This window comes from Propithecus coquereli, unplaced genomic scaffold, assembly GCF_000956105.1.
Source record: "Propithecus coquereli isolate 6110/MARCELLA unplaced genomic scaffold, Pcoq_1.0 Scaffold48, whole genome shotgun sequence".
In the NCBI taxonomy this organism is placed as follows: domain Eukaryota; kingdom Metazoa; phylum Chordata; class Mammalia; order Primates; family Indriidae; genus Propithecus; species Propithecus coquereli.
Genome location: NW_012150618.1, coordinates 7,733,354 through 7,758,501, shown reverse-complemented (window position 1 = coordinate 7,758,501; position 25,148 = coordinate 7,733,354). Strand labels below are relative to the sequence as shown.

Sequence of the window (25,148 nt, the reverse complement as noted above, 5' to 3'; positions counted from 1 at the left end):
TGGACATTGTTTCTGAATGTCTGGATTTTGTTGTTTTCCTTTAAAGAATGTAGAATTTTTATTTTGTAAGCATTTAAATTACTTGTAGATCAGCTTGATTTTTTTTAGTCTTGCTTTTAAGTATTGTTGGGGTGGATCTATATTACCTTTTATTACGGAGCTATTTTAGTGCCACTATTTAGTCATAAAACTTCCTGGGTCTCTGTTGAAAGCCTATTGTAGTTAACAAGGTCTCTCCTATTTCATTGGTCAGAACTTGAATACCTCCCTACCCTGAGTGAGCTCTGAGAATTGTTTAGCCTACATCTTGTGGTAGGTAGAATTTTATCATGACCTCAAAGACACTCACCTTTGTATAGTTGCTTCCCATTAAGTTTGGGAGGAACCTCTGAATATGATCATTCCTGTGATTACATTACTTTATATGGCAAAAGGAAGGTTATCCAAGGTGGGCCTGACTTCATCTGGTTAGCCCTTTAAAGAAAGAGATTTCTCTGGCTGGTTACAGAATAAAAAGTCTAATATCTGAAAAAGTTGACTCATATATTTAGTCCAAATATCTAGTTGTTTATAGTGGGAAGGCAAGTGTGGTACCAGTTACTATCCCATGGAGTTTTTAAGTGAACAGTGGTAGTGAATTCACTTGCTTTGGAAGGTATTACAATAGCTTTAACTGGCACCTTCTTTCTTGGGCATATCCACCATCAAGTTTACTTGTTTCCCAGGCTGAATAAACAAATCAATGGTATCCAGATATTTATGCTTCATCATTACCAATATTCTATTTCCTTTGCCTGTAAATAAAAATCCTGCAGAATTTTTACGTATAATGAAATGTCTAGGCTTCTTGAGCTTACCAAATACTGCATTGATTAGCCAATCTTTAAAACTAGGGGATACTGATTTGGAAGGAAAGGATTTGAAAGAGACTATCTAACTATTATATATCCCCAAAGTATAAAAACTACTCTTTTTTAACTTTTATTAAGTTATTTAGAAATATTTCATATTAATGAAGTACAGAGAGCATAATACAATAAACTTTAATATGCCCATAACCAACTTAAGAACTAAAATAGTATCACTACAATTGAAGCCCTTGTGTCCTTCCCCCAGTCTCTCTCCAGAGGTACCTGAAAGCAGTATTATTAATTCCCATGCATTTCTTCATATTTTACTTTATATACCTGCATTCTTAAATTTATCTTTGCATTTTTTGAAATTTATTTTAATGATGTCAAAAATACCATTCTTTTCTGGTTTCCTTTTTTTGGTTTAATGTTTTGTTGTGAAAGTTAAAATTGTATATGTGCTTAGAATTCCATTGTATGAATATAGCACAATTATTTATACAGCCAACTATTAAGAAACATATAGACTGTTTCAACTTTTTTGAAGCCATGGATGCTGAAACGAATTTTCAGTAGATGTGACTAGTATACACGTGTAGTGGCAGCTTTTCGCTCCGAGGTTCAGTGGTGAAGGAATAATTACTCGAAACACATAGTGTTTAGAAAGAAGGGGAGAGACAAAAGTCTAAAGGTGAAAATGGCCTCCTCAGCTAAGGCCTTTCTTGTGTTTACTACCAAGGATACGTTTAAGAAGTCAGGGAGTAAACAAGGATGCGGAAACTTAAGCAAGCATAGCTCTTTGCCGGTAAGGAACAAGATATATAGATATCAACTAATAATTCTCAGAACAAAGAACTTAGCTGGAGGACAAAGGTCTGGGCCATTTGCTAACTTCTTTAACGACATCCATACACGTCAGCTGTTTTCAGCTGACCTTTGCACACAGCAGACAAGCAGCTTCGGGTAGGCATTATTGCCTGTCCCTTCATTCACTCTGCTCACATTCTTTCCATCCATCCATCCTCTCTTCTAGACCTCGCCCCCACAATACATATATGAATTTCTGTAGGGAATACCCTTTATAGTTAAGTCACTAAGTAAATAGAGTATATACATTTTTAAATTACTACAGACCACTGACAACTTGCAATGGTTTGACTTACGATTTTTCAACTATGATGGTGTGAAAGCAATATGCGTTCAGTAGAAACCGTACCTTCAGGTACCCATACAATCATTCTGTTTTTTTGCTTTCAGTACAATATTCAATATTTACATGATATAAACACTTTATTATAAAATAGGCTTTGTGTTAGTTGGTTTTGCCCAACTGTAGGCTAACATAAGTGTTCTGAGTATATTTTAGGTAGCCTGGGCTAAGCTATCAAGTTTGGTATGTTCAGTGTATTAAATGCATTCTTGACTTGTGATATTTTCAATTTGCAATGGGTTTATTTGGACATAACCCCATTGTAAGTTGAGGAACATGTGTAGATACCATCAATTGTTCTTCAAAGCGGTTGTCCAGATTTGCATTCCCACCATAAGCTTTTAGGTTGTTCTACATCTTTATAACACTTAATATTGTCAGAATTAAATTGTAAATAATTATACTGGTGAGAAATGCTATTTCACTGTGGTCTCAATTTGCATTTCTCTGGTTATTGGTCACGTAGGACACCTTTTAATACGTTCACTGGCCAGATTGGCATGGAGATTATTATTCCTCAGTATGATCACTCCAATTTCTCAAACTCTATTACAGCTGACATAGAGATCCAAGCATCTGAAATTCTAAGATACGATATAGAAAATTTTCCAAAGTACGAAATTATTCCCTGAGTCATTTAAGTTATTTCTGGTTATCAAAATATGATTCTTGCCAACACTTTTATTGTGTCATTCTCAGTCGTGGCAGTCTCTCAGCTTCTCCCACTCTGGTATTTCTGGCTGTAGAAAGAATGACAATAAACCTTAAGTCATTGATGCTAAAGACAGGCTAAGTTAGGAGGAAACAATAGAACATTATGCTAACTAAGACTGACTAATAATAGCAAGATTTGAGGAACTCCAAAAAAGTCTAAGTTAACAATTCAAGTGTTCCAGTGCCATGCTAAGGGATGGAACCATGTACTTTTTACCATCTTTCTTCCCTTGTGAGGAATCTCTCCACAGAGCTCTCAGACTCTTTCCACTGCCAATGAGGAAACTTCCCCCAAAATACTTGCTATGTTTTCTAAAGAGGTAATGAGTAAAATTGTATCCTTTACAAATGTATCATCGGTTAATTATTTCCAGAAGAAGAAGCCATAAATTCCCCCCTGAATCTGTCTTTGGTGCTAAGTGGGTATGACTTTGAGCCCAGGAATACATTTTCTTCCCGTTCCATAATTTGAGTTACCATTTGCTGAGCTGTATTGCAATGTTCTGCCTGCACTGTTTTCCCCCTGTGATAGTCCAAGGAAAACATAGCTGATGTCAGTGATTGAATTTGTAATAGATTTGGGAAGATACAACCAATAGCCTTTTTGGGCAAAATGGTGTGGGTATCTATGTTCATATTACTTTGGAAAGGTTTTATTCCATAAATATTGAAAACCAAGGAGGAGGTCATTTGCTTCAACAGAAAATTGCTCTGTATCAGAGTCTTGACTATTTTGTTCAGTTGATTTCTTTATGGCTTGAGGCTCAGCTTTCTACCATTTCCTTTGGTGGAAAAATGTCTAAGTCTTAAAGAGATTAAAGCCTAGGAAAGGTTTCTTCACATTTGGACTGCATTGTCTTGTTTGTTATTCAGACCACCCTCGCCCTTTTGTTTCTACTTCTTAGATGTTTAGCAAACCTCACTCGTGAATATAACCAGACCACAGACATGATGCTTTAAAATAATGGATATGCTAGTTTGATAAGTGATATTGCTTTCTGTTGCGCCTATTTAGACACGTGTGTGCATGCATGTTTTGCACTTGTCCTGAGGTGAGTGAAACTGGAAGTAGTGTTTTCAAGATGGATTTTTCTCACCTATAATAGCAAGTTTCAAATGTCTTACTCTTTTTTATTTGTGGGACCAGCTCTTTAAATGTGCTTCTGGTCCTTTCTTGCCATGTGCTGTGCTGCAAACGTGCAGTGCTTTTGCTGTTCCACAGCTTGGGTCTCTTCAGATCTTACTGACTGATGCCGGCTGTTGTCTCCCCACAGGTTATCCAGGCTGTCTTTTTTGGCATCTGCGTGCTGACGGATCTTTCCAGTCTTCTGACCAGAGGAAGTGGGAACCAAGAGCAGGAGAGGCAACTCAAGAAGCTCATCTCTCTCCGCGACTGGATGTTAGCTGTGTTGGCCTTTCCTGTGGGGATTGTGAGTATGGTATAGAATATATTTAGCCACAAAAGAAACCTGAGTTTTATTTCAGACTTCTAAGAGAAAAAATAAGGCCTTATTATAGGAGGTTTCTGGATTAGTTTGCTAGCACTGCCAGTACCACAGACTGGGTGGCTTAAACAGCAGAAATGTATTTTCTCACAGTTCTGGAAGCTGGAAGTCCAAGATCAAGGTGTCAGCAGAGTTGTTTTCTTCTGAGTCCCCTCCCCTTGGCTTGCAGATGGGTGCCTCTCCTTACGTCCTCACACGGCCTTTTCTCTGTGCCAGCTGCCTCTGGTATCACTTCCGCTTCTGACAAGGTTAACAATCCTGTGGGGTTAGAGCCCCACACTTATGACCTCATTTAACCTTAATTACCTCTTTAAAAACCCTGTCTTCAAGTACAGTCACATTCTGAGGTTCTGGGGGTTAGGACTTCTGCATATGAACTTTGTGGGGGACACAGTTCAGTCCATAACAGTTTCTTAAGCAGCCCGAACTTGAAATGTTTGGTCCTTAAATCGACCATTCTAGTAGTGTTGAACTTGAGAGAGGAAATCAGTATTACCTCATGCTTCTTCACTTACCCAACTGTGCCATTAGCTAATATCACTTAAGTAAATGCCGCTTAATGTTTAGGTCTGTTCTGGCTTCATTGATTTTCGTTGTTTTCAGTTACATTCCCTCCATAGCTCAGCTTCCTTCACAAGTCTGTTAATTTTCCATCGTCTTCATATAAACCATGTTCCTTTAAAGGTCCTCTGAGACTCTATAGATTTTAAGCTGTGTATAGCCAGAAGAAGGATGAGAGAACTCTTGTCTATCTCAAATTGTGAGGATAAGTAAGAGTGTGTTACTTAATTCAAATTTATACTTTCATTTGCCAGCTGATTTCTGGGAAAAACAGAAGCCCCACTGATGTGGGCTAACACATAAACTAAGTCCAAGGTCCATTGTAGGAAGGGTCAGAAAGTCAGAAAGTTGTTCATAAATCCCTCCAGTGGCTCTTTGCCACGTCTGTAGGTGGCAGAGGCCCCTACATGCTGCTCTAAGACCCAGATTGTCACTGAATTGCTTTTTCTACGCACTGAGTTGTGTTTTCTTGGGCGAAATAGCCCTTAGCTCTTGAGAGCAAAACAGGGCCAGGGGAGCATTATAACCTGGCCACACTTCTCTTCTCATTCCTTCATCCTTGTCTTCTGAAAACCTAAGTAAATGGGTGCTCAGATTGAAGCCATCTAGCAAATCTCTCAAATTCTGTTGATTAACATAACAGAGTTAAATGCTTTACATATCATTTAATATTTCCTTCTTTGGATTTGCCTTATACAATTCAAATACTTTCTATCAGAATAGTCATCTAAGAAAAAAATTCCCATTGCATAAATTATAAAGATATACTTTCTGCATAAAAGAATTATCTAGAAAAGCTAAGTCTATATGTGTGTATAATCTTTTTTTACCCCATAAGGGTCCTTGCCTCCGGAAGTACTCATTAACTAGAAAGAATACAATAGTAATGCAGTAAAAAAGAAAACAAAAAAAAGCAAATAGGAATACAAGATTAGCATGTTTTTTCTTAGCTCTTCCTTTCGTGTTATGTGGTGTCAAATTGTTTCCCTACATGGAAATTCCAATTATGTTGTAAATCTTGCCACCCTCCTTAAAGACTCATTGCATATGCCTTTTAGGTATTTTTGACATCCTTTGAGGGAACTGTTTTGCACTTGCTTGAGACTTGAGGCATTTGTCAACTTTCAGTGTACTTCCTGAATTTAGCCCATGTATGCTTCATGGCTAGTAAAACGAGTGGTGGCCTTTTTGCTTGCTTATTTGTTTTATCACATCTGATATTTTCCTCCATATTTCACTATTTTTGATGTTTCACCTATGTTTTGGAAGAAGGGAGAAGAATAAAATTACCTTTCATCCCCAGCCACCCCCTTTTTAACCTGAAGTCACAGCCTCATACTTTCATGGCCTGTGTGTGCCCCTGCCCTGGTTGCTAAGTTCTGACAGCGGGACTGGCCCTCGGCCCTGCACCTGAGGCCCCCCAGTCACCCGGCACAAGAGGTGATCAGTGCTCTTTAAATTCATGGAAGAAACAAAAGAATAAACGAGGAATCAGAGTTGTGCATCCTGCTGATTTCTTTAACTCATTTTTTCTTGCTCACTAATATTTTGTAGTCAACTATTTCCATTTTCATAATCTTACCAGTTATTGTGAGTCACTTTCCCCTTTATAGTCACTAGCCTATTATTTTTTGTGAACATTTTGAAGTTACTTTCAAAGAAAGTTACATCCCCCCCCCCCCATATATTAAGAAGAATCTTGGTCAGTATTCTCTAGAACTCACTTTACGTTTTCCACTGTTTCTCCTGTTTCTATCTTATTCTGTTATTTGACTTTTTGTATCTATTATATTTACCCAATTTCCCGCCACGTTTCTCATTCTAATACACAGAAATTCATTATGAGGCAAAAAAAAAAAAAAACAAAAAAACCCTGGTTAATGGCTTCTCACCAGACCCCATTAATATTATTGCAAAGTCGTATTTACGGAGGATACAAACATGCCTCTGTATAAGCATTTTAACCCCCAGTTTTTTCTTCATCAAAACATTTTGTGATGTGTCACCTTTCTTTCTTTAAGGTTATTTCCCAACTTTCCTTTCCAATGTGCCTATGTCTTTGCTGTGACTTCAGAGACCTCCCCCTGTCCCTTCTGTACCTTTCTCCATTTTCCCCAGCTGCTCAGAAGGGTCTAGAATCCCACTGTAGTTTATTTTTTATAACTTTAGACTTTCTTCCTTAATAAAACATGAACCCTCCCTGGAGCAATGCCAGGAGGAATCACTTGAAGAAGCCTCGTTTTTACTCTTCTTGTGGCTCCTGGCCTGGAAGGGAGATGCCCAGGCTGGAGGGCTAATTACAGCAGAAGGATGGAATAGCATTAATACAACAGTTTTATTATTACACCTGTAGGAATCTGAAGCATAGAAATGCTTGTCATGTGTGCAAATGATTAATGATAACATTTATAAGTAAATGTTACCCTTTGCCATTTTGCCTGATGCAGTCAAAATCCTAAATGGCAAAACACCCAAGCACTCTCCTGTTCCAGGAGAGCACTGGGCGTGGCTTGAGCATCCTCAGGTGGAAAGTGCAGAGCTGGGCTCTGAAGCCCCTGTGTTCCCCTGAGGCCAGCCGGGCTCTGCCACCCTGACTGCTGGGGACTGCCAGCCTCGCAGAGTGTGTCCCTTGCTGCTATCTACTGGCTTCTTGTGCCTCACACTTTTGTTTGTCGGTCGGAAGTTTACTGGCAAAGCAATGTTACTTTTTGCTTCATGGTGCAGGCAAACTGGCAATGGTTGGGCATGAAAAGGGAGCCAAGAGCAGCAGCTGAATTCATCACCTCTGCTCAAATTTTCCTGAAGAGACCTCTTGGCCCCTGAGCTTCTCCTAGTGCTCCCATTAGCTTGCCCTCTCTCTCTCTCTCTCTCCAACTGCAACTGTGGCAGCAAAGAGACATGGGTGGGTTATCTAGGATTTGCATTTTCTACACTAATGCTTCCTCCAGTAACGAGGTTAATTGAGAGTTGACAGTAATTGCTTTATGTGAGCATGAAGCACTAAATATGATTTTGTGACCGACCCATGGACCTAATGCATCTACTTCATGGTCTCTCTTTTTCTCAAGGATATATAAAAATAATGAAACATTCCAATCAAAGATAATTGGAGTAAAGTTTTGTTTCAGCGTAACCTTGAAGAAATCAGGCAGGGTTGCTGGAGTGAGCATGGCATGTATCATCCTGATTCGCGTAGATTCCCATAAATGCAAAGCTGGCCTTGATTAGTAACGCTAATGGCCGGAAACCACCACCACTCCCAAAGCCTTGCAACTCATTTTGCAGGGATAACCCATGGGAGGCTCTTCTTACTATGCGTAGTTTATTTCTGAACCCTGTCACCCTTTTAAAGAAGCATTACAAATAATTCTATGACATTATGTGGTCTGGAAGCACTGAAGTTTATTAGGAGCAATCAAACCAAGAATGTCTTTTGTCTCCTGTGAGTTTGTTGACTTTTGTGCTGGCAGATACCATTATAGTTAAGACACTAGGCTTAGGCTTTTAACCAAAAAAAAAAAAAAAAAAAAAAAAAAGAATCTGATGAGTATGAAAGTGTCCCTCTCAGAAACCCTGTATTTCCAACTGCTATCCACAGTAGCCCTTTAATAAAAAAGAACAGTTATTTTTTTTTTTTATTAATTCAGGTCTATATATCCTATTCATTTACCACTGCTCAGCTTGAATAATGGACGTAATCAAACCTCATCACCTCCCCAGTACACTTTTGTCCTGGTATTGCTTTGGTTGCTCTAGCCCAGCTGCTGCCCTGGTGCATCCCAGTGTGAAGATGAAGATGTCCCTTTCTGAGTGGCCTGAGGAGGCCCTCGAGGTTTGGGTCTGTTTTCATCCAGGGTGAGTGTCCAGAGTGTCAGGATCAAACTAGTACATGCCCGTATAAACTTTTCTGAAATTTGGCCTTCTTATCTGATTTTAGTCTCAAAACTATTTGTTAAGTAATCATTTCTGGTGTTATAATTATGTCTTACAAAGACTTGGAGAAGATTTTATATGTACCAACCTATTCTAGAATCCTTTAAAACTTGTGTTTACTTGTAATGGGAACTATATGGTATTAATACCTGCTTTCTTAGGAAAGGTATGGCAAATGGAATTTAAAATCTCAAATGCAAACTCAAAGAAAAAGTTTTGAAAACAATTATAATTGTTTTCAAAAAGTGATTCCCAAAAGTCTCCATTTATTGACGTACTAGCTAATTCTAAGTTATCTTTAGGGAAAATTTTGAGATGCAAATAAATTTAGATTGTCATACCCCTACAATTTAAAAAACATTATTTTCATTACTAATTTTTAAATGAAAGAGATCGGCTTAAATGGAAAACAAGCATATTAATTAATATTAATGACCGATATTAATTTCTATTAATGTAACACATAAAAGAAAGGAATTTGATTCTATTTGAGATTGTTAATAAAAGCAAATGTCTTTCCTTCTCTTTTGATATTAAGGGGAATTTTTTCTGAAGTCCATTGTTCACTTTATTCCAAAAACACTGGCTTTAACATAAAAATACACTTAATATCCGTTGATCCTCTCTTTATTAAATTTTTACAGGTACCTGAAGTCAAACTCTCTTCTATTTTCTTTAAGCCTTAACTCATGTTTTAAGTTTCTTTAAATGCGCTTTTCCTTTCTTCTCTCCTGTGAAGTTAAAAATACAATGTCAGCTGGGTTATATTTTATGGTAAAACCCAGTTCCCTTCTGGCGGAGTCAATCGAATGGTTGCCCTCCGCACTGAAATGAGAAACGCTGCCTAACAGGGCAACGCTGAAATGAGTTGGGTTGCCCAAGAGGGAAGGTTCACAGATGAGGATTCATTCAAGATCAGTAAGCAAAAAGAGCCCTATTTTCTCTTTCCCAGGAGAAAGGCTCAGAGAACTATAATTCCCTAACCTACATGAGTGGTCTAACAATTTTTTAATGGCCATATCAAAAGACTAAGGACATAATATGACTAGATGGCTATACCTGATAGGGAACCAGGTTGCATCTCAGCCATCTCATATATTTTCTCTCCTAAATGAGAACCAAAGATGTTCTGCCTACCTGACCTACTTAATTTGTACACGTTCATGCTAACTCAAAGTAGTCAAAGAATGAGTTTGTGCCAACTCAATCTTGATGCTTGCAAAACAGGTATTTTAAACATAACAAATAATCACACTTTAACTAAATTTTACTGTAGGTGCCCACTTTAAAATACATTACAGGGAAAATCACACATTTATATCCAGACTATTCAAAGGATAGATGTCTAGCCAAGTCAATAATTATTTGTGAGTTCTGCGAGCCTACTGTGTCACAAGTTCTGAGGGCTAGGAGCGAGGATAATGTTGGCTAAGAACTGACCTTGTCCATCAAAGTTTCACAGTTTAGGAAGGGTGACTTTGTAAGCCATATCAACAAGTAAATTAAAATAGGGCATGAGGAGTGTAAAAATGCTTGTGTCTAAAGTCCAGAGAAGTAACCCCAAAGAGGATTAATTTTAGGGGGTGGGAGGTCCTGGAAGTCTTCTCAGAAATGATGATATCTGAGCTCTGTTTTAAAGAATGACTAAGAACTTATTGGATATATAGGTTAATGATGCTTTCAGCTGCAAGTAGCAGAATATCCCCAGATACCCACCTGGCTCACACTTTCTTTTCATTTGAGCATCTGTTCAGATGATCCCAGCAGAGCTGCTACGACTAGTCCATGTAAATTAGCCTCCCATCATTCTCTGTTCTCTTACCTTGTTTTATTTTCTCCATGTGATTAGCACTACCTGACATGTGATATATTGATTCTTTTATTTGTGTAGTGTCTGTCTTCTCTGACTTGGTTCATACTCTGTGAGGCCAAGGAGGTTGTGTGTTCCATTTACTGCTGTATCCCAGGCATCAGGAGCAACGTGTAAATAATTCAGTATTAGTTAATGTAATCCCTCCAACCGTGGCTTAAGCAATAAAGATATTTAACATCTCACAAAACAAGAAGCTTGTAGAGAGGTAGTTTCAGAGTGGTTTTGAGACTTGGGCATTTCCTATTATATTTTCTACTCTTCAGTCCTCAGAGTATCACCTTTTTGCCCTTGAACTTGCCACCTAAGCTCTTAAAAGGGTCGATGAAGCGCCAAGCATTGCATCCCTTGTGACTGTGTTCAAGGCAAGAAGAGAAAGACGCTCTTTAGGGAGCCCTCCCCAAGTGTCTGTCTCTTCATCATGCAGACACATCATTCCTAGAAGCTCCACCTGCAGATTTTCTTTTAGTTCTCATTAGTTAGAACCATCACATGGCTAGAACCAGCTGATGGGAGACTGGGAAAGCAAGTAGAAGCAGAAGGAAGTGAGGTTACCATGAGGGCTTAGACTGAGGCTGATTTATCCTTAGAGGCTGGGCACATTGCTACCCAAACAAAAATCAGGAGTTTCAAGAAATGCTTTAAGTAACACATTTCAATAATAATAATAAAATGTAAAGTAAGTAAAAACTAATAGCATTTTAGGTAATTTATTTTTTGTTTATGTCAGTGTGAAAAATACATACGGTAAAGCTGATGAAACTAATCATGGATGTTTTCTTTTGTAGCCAAGAAATGTGTATTTTTCATTCATTCTCTACCAATACCATTTTAGTTCATGTTCACCAGTATTGTAAACAACTAAACTATCTAAATCTGTTGTTTGAAGAAGTCCTTTTCAAAGAAAGTCAGATTTTTTAGAGTTTTTACACAATTGACTACATGGTTTATGTTTAGCTTTTGAAATCTGTACAAAATTTTTCAGAGGTGGCCCTTGCTTTAGATCACCAAATCAGAAATGCAGACAACCGAGTTCAACAAGTAAAAACTTCTTTCAACACCCACCCCCAGATTATAGACAATTATCGTGCCCTGCATATCATTTCAGAGTTTCTACTCTCTCTGACAAAAAGATCACCAAAATATCTCAGAAAATGAACATATCTTCTTCCCATATTTATATTCAGAAGTAAAATATATATTTGAAATTTGAGATCAAGAAAAAGTAGATTTGATCTTCAGTAACATTAATAATGTGTACATGTTATAGAATAGGCATATGATCCTTGTCCTCAACAATATGACCCCCAGAACAGGATCTTATGTATGTGCTTGGTTTGGGGACCAGGGACAAGATGCAATATTGTTGATTAAAAAAAAAGAAAGAAAAAAAAAGAAAAATGAAATACTATTCATTTTTCTTCTTCTTTCTCTGTATCTCTCCCTCCCTCCTCCTGCCCCCATCCACCTCCATCTCTCTCTGTCTCTCTCTCCCTCCCCACTTCTCTCCTCCTGCTCACTCTCATTCTCTCTGTCTCTCCCCCCCAAGTCTCTGTCTTTCTCTTTCTGCCCCCTTCTCCCTCCCTTTCCCTCTCTCTCTTTCCTTTCACCACGTCCCTCCACCCCAACCATCGCTTTCTATGTAGAAAAAGAAACAATGATTTGCTGTGTGGGTGTTCCCGAAATTACTACGGTCTCCGTGGGTGGTTTGAGGTAACTCTTACCTGCTTTATCTGGATCAAAGTGTGCTGCGTTACATCAACTGATATAAAAAGTCATTTCCCCCCAAGGAAGGAGCTAGTGGACTTTCCACCTACACAAAATTTATTAACTTTTCATTGTTCCCATGTGATTACCATGGTAATGATTTGCTTATTTTACCACAAATAGTCAGTCCTGGATAGGACTTTCATTCACCAGGCCTTTTTCTAACCCTCTTTGGGAACAAAGCTTGAGGCATGATTCTGACTGTAGGGAAGGTGACTCAGAAGCTCAGGTGGGAAGGTGGGGAGATGTGAGATGGAAGATGGTGAGGGGAGGGAGAGATTGGTCCCAGTTCATAAGTAACTCTGCCAACCCAGCTCACTGGCTCCTAAGCTCCTCTGAAGAGCACATCTTCTGGAAGTTTCCCTCTAGAGAGTGTCATTTAGGTTAGGTCTGTACTTACGTGGGCTCAGTCAGTACCTGATTTACACATAGTGTTACCAAAAGTTCGGTTCTTGTCCCCGCAGCTGAACAAAGAACAAGCACAGGCAGTTTGAGGAAAAGCCATAGTCTTAACCATAGTCCTCCCTGTAAGCAGAAATATAGGGCTTTTAAAGGGGGTTTTCAGCTTCAGGCTGTGGCTGTTTAACTGTGGTTGGTGGTCCTGGTCAACCTTACCGCCAGTGAAGATGATCCCATGATGCTTGCCTGGAATAGACAATTCCGTTGAGCCATCTCCTGTGGTTTAGAACAAAGAACAAAGAACACTCCTCTGCCCATCCAATTACAGGCCTCGGGCAAGAATGCAGTTTTTAATTCCTCAAAAAGGGTAAGGGTTTTAAAGAGACAACTCGTAAAACGTTTTGCCCTTTTTCAGGCCTTTACTTCTGTTACATATTCCCCACTGTCAATTTTTCTATTCTGTATCTATGGGAGGAGGGACGAATAGTCATTGAGCTACTTCCTGCTGAATTGGGGTGATGTTTTAGATGGAAGGTTTGTACTTATGCCATTTCTGTTTCCGGTTTGTACAAAAATACAACAGATTACCAGGTGAGAAAGAGCATAAGCAACAACTACCACTGCAAGGACTGACAAGGTGAAATGGAGGATACCTGATAAGAACGATTTTACCCTGCTTGGTGTCTAAGACACCAGTAGGGCTGTGGGTCCTCACTGTCACCTTGCAGAATGTCTGATACAGGGCTGGGCAAGAAAGAAACATGGGACCTCCGAGTACGGAGCTATTAGTCACGCCCTGTAGGTGATCCGAGAGACTGGCTGCTGCAAATTAAATTATATACAGGGATACTTGTACCAAACGAGTTCAGGATGGCAAATCCAGAATCCAGACAGATCAGCAGAAGAGGCGATAGTTTGGGAAATCCTTGCTAAGGAGTTGTCTCTCCATCCTATAAACAGAACAAATAATCAAAGAAAGGTTAGCAAGAATATCAGCATTTTCATTTTTCCTTCTTCTTAAACAGATACTTTAGATCGCCGAAAGCTGGCTCATCCTCTGGGGGCTTGGGTGCTCTGGTATGATGGACTCAAGGTTTTACTCTGACAATTTCGACAAGGTGTGAGTTGATAGAGGCACTTCATTGGGTCTCTTCCACTTCTCTGCTTTTAGCTGGGGCTGGGACCTGAAAGAGACAAACTCTGTACAGTGGTTAGTATTTGATATATTGCTTTACTCTGTTCTCTTTGCCTATGGTTATATTATCATACTTACCTTGGGGTGCTAGGAAGGGTCTCTCATAAACTATTTCAAAGGGGCTTAACTTAAGCCTGCTTCTAGGAGCTACCCTTATCTGGAGGAGTGCAAGCAAAAACAAGACCCTATTCCACTTTAGATGAGTTTCCTGCATCAATTTTGCTATAGTTTTCTTTAAAGTATGATTCATTTTCTGCATTTTTTCCCATAGATTCAGGTCTCTAGGATGCCTGCAATTTCCCTTCAAGATATAGAGCTTTGCTTACTTGCTGAGTTACCTCCAACATAAAGGAGGGTCCATTATCACTCTGTTTGGAAAAAGGGGGCCCATGCCTTGGAATGAGTTCCTTTAGAAGGATTATGGTAACTTCAGATGGTCTCTCATTCTGGTAGGATAATCCTCTACCCAGCCTGAAAAGGTATCTACTAATATAAGCAAGTATTCAAATGAAATCAATTTGCCAATCATTGAAAGGATAGGTCCCCACATGTTGGGTTCCTTGTGCAGCAGGTAGCTTTTCTGTCTTTGGATTGTTTTGAGTACATAAAGGGTAACTCTCAGTTATTTGTCAAATGGGGTCCTCTTAAATGAGGTCCCACCAAATCCATTAAGGCATCACACTCATAGTGTGTGCATTCATGTAGATGCCTCATTAGAGGCCGAACCAAGGCTTTGGGTAGAAGAATGAATCCATGAGAATTCTATCTCCACTTAGCAGTGTCATCCCAAATGTTAAAGCTCCAGTCTTTAGTTTTAAAGGGGGTTTATATATCTAAATCTAGCTGGGGTATCAAGGCCCCAAGGAACAGATCACCTTTAGCAGCCTCCTTAGTAGCTCTGCCAGTGGCCTGATTTCTTTTTGCAACATAAATGTCTCCCCTTTTGGTGACCAGGACAGTGCATGATGGTCATCTCCTTGGGCTCAGCCATGGCCTGTATCGGGGCCATTATTTCAGTGGCATACTTAGCATCCTTATTTCCTGCTGCGAGGAGCCCCCTTTCCTTCCAAATGGCACTGTAAGCATGCAAGATAATGAAAGTGTGCCCGGGGTCGGGGTGGGGGTGGGGGTGATGTTACAACAGAAAATACAGCACTGAGTCAACAAAGGAAAATGGCCACAGACTTCCCTAATATAGTAACATTTTACATTTTCAGGAGAATATTCAGAAATGCTATCTGCACTCCCCCTGCCCCCAATTAGCTCAGAGTTGTAAAGAAGACACCACATACCCTAAGGCCTCTGCTATTGCCTCTGGTTTTGGTTTCTAGCCTGTAAGTGAGCAGTTCCACCTACACATACTGAGACTTCTCACTATCTCCCCTCCTGTGGTGGAAAACCCACAAACAACCAAAGAGCCTGAAAAATCTAATAATAAGGGCATTTTTTTTTCTTGAGACAGGGTCTCACTCTGTTGCCTGGGCTAGAGTGCAGTGGCCTCATCATAGCTCACTGCAACCTCAAACTCCTGGGCTAAAGCGATCCTCCTGCCTCAGGCTCCCGAGTAGCTGGGACTACAGGCGAGTACCCCTACACCCGGCTGATTTTTAAATCTTTTTTTAGAGATGGGGTCTTGCTGTGTTGCCCAAGCTAGTCCCAAACTCTTGGTCTCAAGTGATCCTCCCACCTCAGCCTTCCAAAGTGCTGGGATTATAGGCATGAGCCACTGTGCCTATCCAAGAGCTAACTTTTATTATGTGCTTGCCATGGGCCAGACACTGTGTTAAGGGCTTTACTTGAATAATTTATTTAATCCTCAAGGCCCCTTCGGGTAGGAATTTCCATCATTCTCACTTCACAGAAGATGCTTCTGTTTTACAATTTTACAGCTCACCTTCCTGAGGTCATGCAGCTAGTAAATGGGGCTAGTAAATCAACCAAATACTCCAACTAACGAATACTTGCTCTTAGCAATTACAGTCATGTACCATATAATGACTTTTTGGTCAACAATAGGCCATATATACAGCAGTGTCCCATAAAATTATAATACTATATTTTTGCTGTACCTTTTCTGTGTTTAGATATGTTTAGCTGCACAAATACTTACCTTTGTGTTACAGTTGCCTGCAATTTTCAGTATAGTAACATGCTGTACAGGCGCGTCACCTAGGAGCAACAGGCCATACCCTATAGCCTAGATATGCAGTAGGCTATATGGTCTAGGTTTGTGTAAGTACACTCTTATGATGCTCACATGACAAAATCTCCTAATGACATGTTTCTCAGAACATATCCCTGTCGTTAAGTGATGCATGACTGTACTCAAAACTTTTCGACAAACTGACCTACCTTGGCCATCATTCACCTGATGGACATTTCAGCTATGTACATCAAGTCTGAGCCAACCAAAATTTCTAATATTGGAGAATGTATCAGAATAAGAGAGGGAATTGTGCAGAATCTGGATAAAAAATAACTGCTTTTTCTTTTTCCTTGAGGTGGTTTAACACAGACTTTTGTTCATTTGTGATTTTTGTTGCTTCCCTTTGATGTATGATTCACACTATAGAGGCAATGGTTTTATATGGTTTTATAGGCCAGTTTGCAAAGTACAAGTTCTGACAAGAAAAGAAAATCTTTCCTGCTTTGTCTTTTCATTTTAGTAATTGCATATATATTTAAGCTACCACGTGTTTTCCCAATGTGCTTGTTTTTAATATGTGAAAATAAGCTTTTATCAGTAGAATTAGCTACATTTTAAAAAGTGGTTGCTAAATGCATCCAATATCATCTGTAAAGCATATCTGGGCTTCCAAGAAGGCATAGTTTATAGCTACATAATTGCAAAAGAATATTTTTGGCAAGAAATGATCCAATGCATTCTACATGAGCAACAGTATTCTGACAAACTATGACTACTCAGTGAACTATTTTACTATGAATTCCCAAAAGCCATTTTGCACTGTTTTATCAAGAGCAAGTTTTCAGTCAAATCTGCTTTTCTTTTTAAATTTATAATTGATACCTTCACTTATTTTTGACAGGATTTGAGGTGGTATAAGTCAAATCAGTTACTCAGGTAAAATACACTAGCATCCTGGGCCTCCGTCTTGTTCAGTGAAGGCCTCCTGTGATTAATCTTGCCTGTTTGGGTAAGTGCCTTCTACATTATGATGTAAGAAAAATGGAGGAAATTCCATGTGCTTTTTATCTTGAAAACGACAGGAAGACAGGAAAACGGGCAGAAGTTTTTGATAGACCTTCTGACAAATTCAGTTAACATATATTGAGTGTTCAGCACCAGTCACTACGTTAAACACTGTGTTAACCACTATCATATGATTTCACTGACTCTAGGCAGGGATCTTACCTAATAATCAAGAGGCATTAGGCAGCAGGAAGTCATTCATCCCTACAGATTGTGACGCTGGGAAAAAGACTTCGGCCCCTTGAGGTGGGCATGCTGCTGGCTGTAGCAGCCAGTTCTCACTCTGTCTCTGCCCTATCTGGAGAAAATGCCTGCCAGATTGGACCTGGTCAGTAATGTTTGATAAATGACATTGGTGCTTGAAGAGTGTCAAGCAAAAAGGGTAGTAAGGGAGGAGAAAGAAAGAAAAGCTCTAAGGAGAAAAAAAATCACCCATTGGAAGTGGATTTTCTTTGGATCCCTTGGTTCTTTTCATAGATCAGCATCAAAACAGATGTTTCTCCTCAATCTTGGCATCCTCCTGAGCCGCTGATCCTCAAAGTAATTAGTTTAGTATGACCTCCTGTCTCTTAATTGATGAGAAGTGTTCTTGCACTACAAAAAAAACCCCATTAATAGTCAGCAATGCTAGAGGGGGCCTCAGCAGATGACAACGAATTCAGGTGGACCAAATGCCAAGGAAAAAAATCCTGAAGTGCCGTCCTGGAGATAGATTACTGATGTCTGGGCAGCATACATGCATCTTTGAGCCATTTTGGTTCCAAAGACGACCATTTGCTTGCTAACTCCTTCCACTTTATTCGGACAGCAGAGATCATCATAGAAAAATGTAAAAGGCAGAAACAAAAGTCCACACAAATTTCCACAATGAGCATTTATTGCTTTTATAATAAGAAAACCCCACAGAAAAGTGTTAGAAAAGCCCTCGTACAACTAGTCACGTTTGAGAAGTCAATCATAATTGTGTTCGCAAATGTGCTCCCATACAGAGATGTTCATGGTCTAAATGTAAATGGAAGTTTGTTCATAGAGGAAAAAAGAAGGAACATTGATATGTTGTTGGAATGATACCAAGAAACAAATACACCAACCTCTCTAAAAGTTTTTCCCGTTGCAAACTATGTATATAATTTACTACGTATTTTCCCAGTTTATTTATGCATATAATCTAAAGCAAACAAAACACAGAAAACCTTATCCTTCCTCCTCTCCCGGCCCCACAGCAATTCAAGAGCAGGGGGGTAGCCATTTGTAGGTGTCCCAGTGTGCTGGGATAGTACTCAGATGTCCTTGTAGCCCAGGACCAAAACCCATAGACTCAATTTTGTTAGTCTATTTTGAGATAATCCTTCTCTCAGTAAATGAATTCCATTCCGACTAAATGATAGACTAAAGTTTAAGTCCAAAAGATAAGAAGTTTATGATGAGAAAAAATTGTCAGGCAGACTAAAAAAATGTCAGACTGCCCAAGCTCTCCCTACAAGTAAAATAACTTTGAAGAAGCCAAAGGGAGGTAGAAGATTTCTGGATGAACTTGAAATCAAGGCAAGGAGTGGCAACTGGATTATTTTAGTGGCAAGTCGTCAAATTACTGTTATCTGATGCATGCTTTTGCACTATAGGGATTGACTTGCTAGGTAACCCAGAATGCTTACTTGGGTACCTAGGGGACCCTCTCCTGTATACAAAGCTGGAGATGCATTATTGCTCTTCGGTACCCATAAGGCTACTCACTAGTATGATCACTTTTCTTCAGTTAGCATCTCGTTCTTCAACAGGCTGCATTTCGTTCGAGCAGGCTTTACCTTCCACTGTTACAATAGTATTCTGTCACTCTACCATTACACCCAAGACACTGAATGTAGACACTCAGTGACACATAGTCTTCTGACATAGGATGCTTCTACAAAAAAATGATCTAATTTATTAACTTTCATTAGATTAGATTGAATTAGATTTTTCTTAATTTTATTCTCAGGTAAATGAGTTGTGGTTAGCGAGATGTCTCTCATATGTACTTATAACTACCCTTTGGATATTCATGTTAATGTAATTTTATCTAATAACTAGACTATAGTCCCCTTTTATTAACAAATACACACACAGAGACAGCAATAGTTTGATTATTCAGTGATTTTATGATGGACAAAAGGTACAAATAGTTTTTTGAAAAAGCAACCTATACCAATGCTAATTGATTGACAGTGGTTCTCTAACATATTAAAAATAGTCTAGTGTGAAGTTTATGGATATCTGTTTAATTATTTTATTCACTGACGCTTGACAGAGAGTGAAAGAAGACTTGCTTTATTTATTTTGGAGTGGAATTCGATTTAAAAGAGATCTAAATTTGAATCCATAAAGGGAGGGTTAGTTATCAGAATGCTAAAATGACCACCTTATGGGAAGATCTCATCTATTGAGGCATAAGGCAACCAGATGTAGTCAAAAAAGCATGAACTTGGAAAACAGACAGACCTAGGTTCTAATTCTGGATCCAGAACTTCCTAATGCAAATTTCAGAAGCTCTCAAAACCTTGGTTTTCTAATGTGAAGAGTGGTCTTAATAAAACCTGACTCAGTTGGGTTATTTTGAGGAATAATGAAACACAGAGTATCTAATTAGTATCTGGCACATGCTAGGCAGTCAAAGAATGTCAATTTATGCCCATTCGTCCTAAAAAAAAAAAAAAAAAGATCTCACATCACAGAGAGTATTGTGTTAGATAACAGCATTTAGTGGCGAGGTGTGATATTGATCTATTGCAAATACTTATTCAAAAGGTCAAAAGATACTAGTTCTTGAAATCCAAAGGTATGCTCATGCCATCTGGAGTTCAAGAGGGAATTCTTATGGTTCACAAAGGCAGTAGTATGTTGGAGGTAGGGGAAAGACTCAAATATTGGTAAAAGACTTCAGGTGAAAACTAGTAAACTGCCAGATAGAGTTTACAACATAAATTAGGAATGGGTCTACTCTATTATCTATTACAACTACCTCACCTACAATTTAGTTTCACCTGGAAATTTTGGAAGTAGTGGATATATATTTTATTTTCTAGTGAAAGTCAATAATGGACTTACAAAACTTGAGGGTCCAAATTTGCACAGAAGACCCCCCACCAAAAAAAACCTTATGATTTCTCAAAAGATCTTACCTGTTTTTAACATTTTCACCAGGGAAATTTTTTTATCTATGCTACTATTGATAGCTATTGGGCTTTTTTACAATTTTTTGTCTGTAATGGGCAACATTGCTCTGAACATTCTTGTACATGAGTACTACTCCACATGTGTAAGAGATTCCCCAGGGCAAAGCTTCCTAACAGTGTGCTGCAATGAAATTCAAGCATACCAAGGTATGTTGGGCACCTCAGCCCATGAGAATCTAAGATTCTGGGGAAGCCATATCTCCTAGTGGGGGACTTTTATTCTGTATTTGCTAAGAAATGTTATGAATGATTGTCAGATTTTATCGGATTTTTTTCTGAACCTGTGGAGGTGATCATATAATTTTTTCTCCTTTATTCTGTTGATGTGGTGAGTCACATAATGGTTTTCTAATATTAAACCAACCTCACATCTTTAGAATAAGGATATAGTATGTTTTGTAAACATTGATGGATCGATTTTGTTAAGATTTTGCTTAGGATTTTTGCATGTGTTCATGAATGATGTATTCCTGAGATTTCCCTTCCTTATTACTCTTCTTTTCTGTCATTATATCATCGTTATACTAGTTTCACAAAGTACCTTGAGGCCCATTCCCTTTTCATCCTCTTGAAAAGTTGTGTGAAGGACTGGAATTATCTGTTCTTTGAATGTTTGATAGAAACCACATCTGTATTTGGCATACTCTTTGTGGGAGGATTTTTGACTTCTGATTTGATTTCACAGTTATAAGGTTACCTGTGTTTTTTTCTATTTCTTCATGAGACCATTTTAATAAGTAGTATTTTCTGAATAGAAAACTATGTTTCATCACATTTTCAAATTAATGACAACCTTGTTCATAAATTCGTTTGATAATTTTATTCTCATAATATCTGTAGTAATGTCCCCTTTTCTTTCTCAATATTGCTTACTTGTATTTTCTTTTTCCTTCATCAACCTTATCAGAATTTATCTATATCTCTAAAAGTCCAAAATTTTGGCTTAGTCACTCTTATCTTCTATGCCTGTTTTTATTTCATTAATTGTTTGGCTATTCTTCTGAAGATGTATACCTCACATTAATTTTCCCTTTTCTAGTGTAAGCACAGAAGCCTATAAATTTCCTCAGTTAGGACTTTATATCCTAAAAGACTTGAACCTGCCATTTTTATCATTATTTATTTGTAAATATTTTCTATAGCCTATTGTGATTTCATATTCAACCCGTAAGTTTGAAAGCAAGCATGTTTTCAGATTTCCAAATATATAGGAATTTTTATTATTTTTATTGACTTCAAACTTAATTGCATTTTGAACAGAAACTATGATCAATAAGATACCAATACTTTGAAACTTCTTTGAGGCTTGCTTTATGGCCTAGATGGTGGTCAATTTCCACATCTCCACTTATACTTAGAAAGAACACACATTTCAGATCATTGCATCTTCCTGAAAGCACATGTCAGGCTACAAACCCTATAGCCCTCTTATGGTTATGAATTTTCAGGGTAATTTTTTTCTTTCTCTTTCCTCTCAATAAAGAGCTGAGGTTACAGCTGGCATGTTTCCCTACTGTCCTCTTCTGTGCAGAGAGTCATTCTCATTCACCTTAAACTGAAGGTGGAACCCTCTGGGATAGGTACTAGCTTCAGGTAGAAACCACCTATGTGACTTGCAGCCTTAGGCAGTCGCTGTCTCCTGTCTCCTGAATTCTGTGTAGCATCAAGAGATAAGCCCAGGGTCACTGAGGTTTGACAGATGTCCTCTGGAGGAAAGCTGGGCTCAGAGCTTACTGACCTCCCAGAACTCTCACTCTCACTTTATTTTTGACCTGTGCGGTTTCACCACTTTTGGTCATATAGTGGGTTATTTTAAAAGATGCTTTAGGTTTCCTAGATGTGTTATGAAACATCAAAATCAAGGTCATATAGTATGAAATTGTATATATTAAAAGAAGAGTGTGTTTGTGCATTTTTTCTTGCATTTGCAAAAAAAAAAAAAAAAACACTGAAAAGATAAATGAGAAATGAGTAAGTAGTTTCCTACCTAATATTTTATTAGGCTTTCTATAAATTGGGAGCATAATTCAAGGTATTTATTCCACCATACAACCAGAAGGATAAGTCCTTGATTACGTTTCCACTGCAGCTGATGTCAAGACTAGGTCCACCCAGGCTTCCTACTGAAACTACGTTGTATCTGTGTCTCAGTAATAGAAGTTATCTAAACTTTTAAGTCCCTTTTCAGGAAATGGTTATGCCAGATGTGCCTGGGTTAACCTAAACCTTTGTGGAGTTAAAGAAAATTAACTGTTTCCATTGTGTTTATTGAATCTAGTTACACTATTGTGCATCTTTCTGGAGTACCTGGTTGCCCTTTTCATTCCATGTCTGAAGTTGGCTGTAATCTTTGTAGTTTTCCATCTGCATCACAACTGCTCCTGATTTATGCTTATCGTATCAGTGGTACCTTAGTATTTCTTTGCCTCTATTTCCATAGGCTGATGGATGACCCTAAAGTGGAATATACAGTTTCCTCCCTCAGGGTGTCATCTTCTGCCCCCTGCCCTCTCACAATACACACCACCTTGCTAACGGGGCCCACCACCACCAGGAGTGCTTCCTAGGCAGTGTAATAAACCTTCAGACATCACTCTTCCCAAAAGCAGACTGCCACCACTAGAAACCAGCTCCGGGCAATTTGGATCCTGTTGGTGGGAAAGAAAAGCAAACATAATAGCCATCATTCGCATGTTTCAGTCAGTGGTGAAACTGGCCACACAGGGATGCCTGAGGCTGGGAGAAGAGACAGAACTAGAGAATATGCCATGATCGGTGAGGTTTCAGCCTACAGGCATAGGGATGACAGGGGATACAACCTCTGGGGACTGCACAAACCTGAGAGACAGCTGCTCATAGGGCCCCACCCACACAAGCTGGCATTCTGGGGAAAGGCTCGCATCCCCTAAATGAAGTGAGAATATGATAGGAGCCTAGTAACTAAAATTTGAGTGAGGAAGGGAATATGGCTCCAATGTGCAGGACCCGGATATTAGTTAGGACCAGCAAGTGTTCTGGATTAGTACTGCTTCTCTATTGTGTGGATGTGAATTTTTTGGAGAGGTATACCTGGTCAAATAATCCTTGTTGAGATACCTGAGATTCCATGAATGCATTTATTACTAACAAAGACATGAATGGATTCTCCCAACTTGCCCTGCATTCTGTGCCGCTATCCTATGGCCTCCTATGGCATGTGCGGTCCAGGGTACCAGCTTGATTATTTTTCACCCTACATGACAATTTTCCTTTTCCTTTTGGTTTCTCTAGAACGATTAACCACATTTACTCACCAAAAATTCTTTGAGTTCTTACTCTATGCAGGCTTTTCTAGGTGATGGTTGCACAGGCCCAGAGAGGGGTCTGGAAGAAGTACTACAGTAGCCACTACAGCTATTTGGTATACATTTGCAATTTATTTTCAGACTTTGCAGAGCTTGCATAATTACCACAGCTTCGCTGTCACTAATACAAAGATAAAAGGGGAAAAATGATTGTCTCAATGTGAAAAAAATTCAATGAAATTTTTGATTTAAAAAAACCTTACCAATTAAGAATAGAGAGCAATTTATTTAACCTGATAAAGAGTACTTTCTCCCGCCTACCCTTCCACTAAGGGTGCGGCCCCTGTGTGGTCCAGTATCTTCCAGGTCAGTAGCCCCCCACCACCTTGCGTGGGCCCAGGGCCTTGCCATCCATGTCCGTGGCCACAACCACAGCGCGCTCAGATTCTATGTTGGCATTTGCCTCCAAGCAGTACCAGTTTCTGCGTTTGCTGCTGTTTTGGTTTTATCCCTGTTCTTTATTTTTTATTTTGATTTTTTGGCTCCTGGTGACTTCCCTTCCTTTCTTGTGTGCCCAGCAATACATTTAAAAGTCTATTTGTTGTAATTTAGCACCCGTGTTTCATAGCAGGAAGGTTTCACAGCATATCTAGTCCACAGTTCTGCAAAAAGGTAACCCCCGACTGTCTTCACCAAAGGTGGTTTTTCCTTTTACCGCTTCTCATGCGACTTTCAGTTTTACTTTTTATATTTTATTTATTTCATAAGTTCTTTTCACTCACCTTTGCCCTCTTCACTTGCTCCATCTTCTCTTAACTTTCAGTTTTTATTGTTTGACCTCTTTCTTTAATGGAGAATTATTTGGTCATAAATTGTACCTATAATGGCAAAATGTTTCTGGTTTGTATTGTTCAGTTGCCTTTTTGGTCATATTCCTCTTTATGTCTTTTTTTTTTTTTTTTGTGGTATCTATGAATACATCCCATAGTATTTCTTTTCTTGTGATTACTCATCCTTGAATTGGTTTGTTCTTCCTGAGCCAGCTATTTGTGAAAGGCTAGAACTGGAGACAGGCTAGGGAACTGAGCTAGGGCAGCTCGAATTTCCGTCTATTTTCCACCACTACCCTCCCCTGGAGAATAGCCTCTGTCTGGGCTCAATTCATTTCTCTCTCCTTGACTCATTTTTATCATAACCCTTTCGGATGGTGTCATGAAGCTTGGTCTTAATCAGGTGAGCATGAGCTGTATATTCAGGCTTGTTACCACTGATATTTCCTTTCGACCTTAATGTACCTATATCCTGCTCTTGCAGAGATGGCACACTGGCCTGTTTCCACATTTAGCATCATCACCTCTGACACCTGAAGCCAAACAGGGATCAGAGCCTTTCCCCAGTGCTCCCTTGCATAGAGACCTCATGTTCCCAGCAAGGGT

General features: G+C 39.0%; 1 protein-coding gene across 3 annotated transcripts in view; it reads left to right on the top strand.

Moving 5' to 3' along the window:
• AIG1 (androgen-induced 1) overlaps positions 1-25,148 on the top strand; it is a 229,512-nt gene that overhangs the window by 50,219 nt on the left and 154,145 nt on the right. For all 3 annotated transcript variants that reach the window (XM_012655566.1, XM_012655565.1, XM_012655567.1), the window contains exon 2: positions 4,050-4,205. In XM_012655566.1, the coding sequence (XP_012511020.1) occupies positions 4,050-4,205 (156 nt within the window). The remainder of the gene's footprint in view (positions 1-4,049; positions 4,206-25,148) is intronic.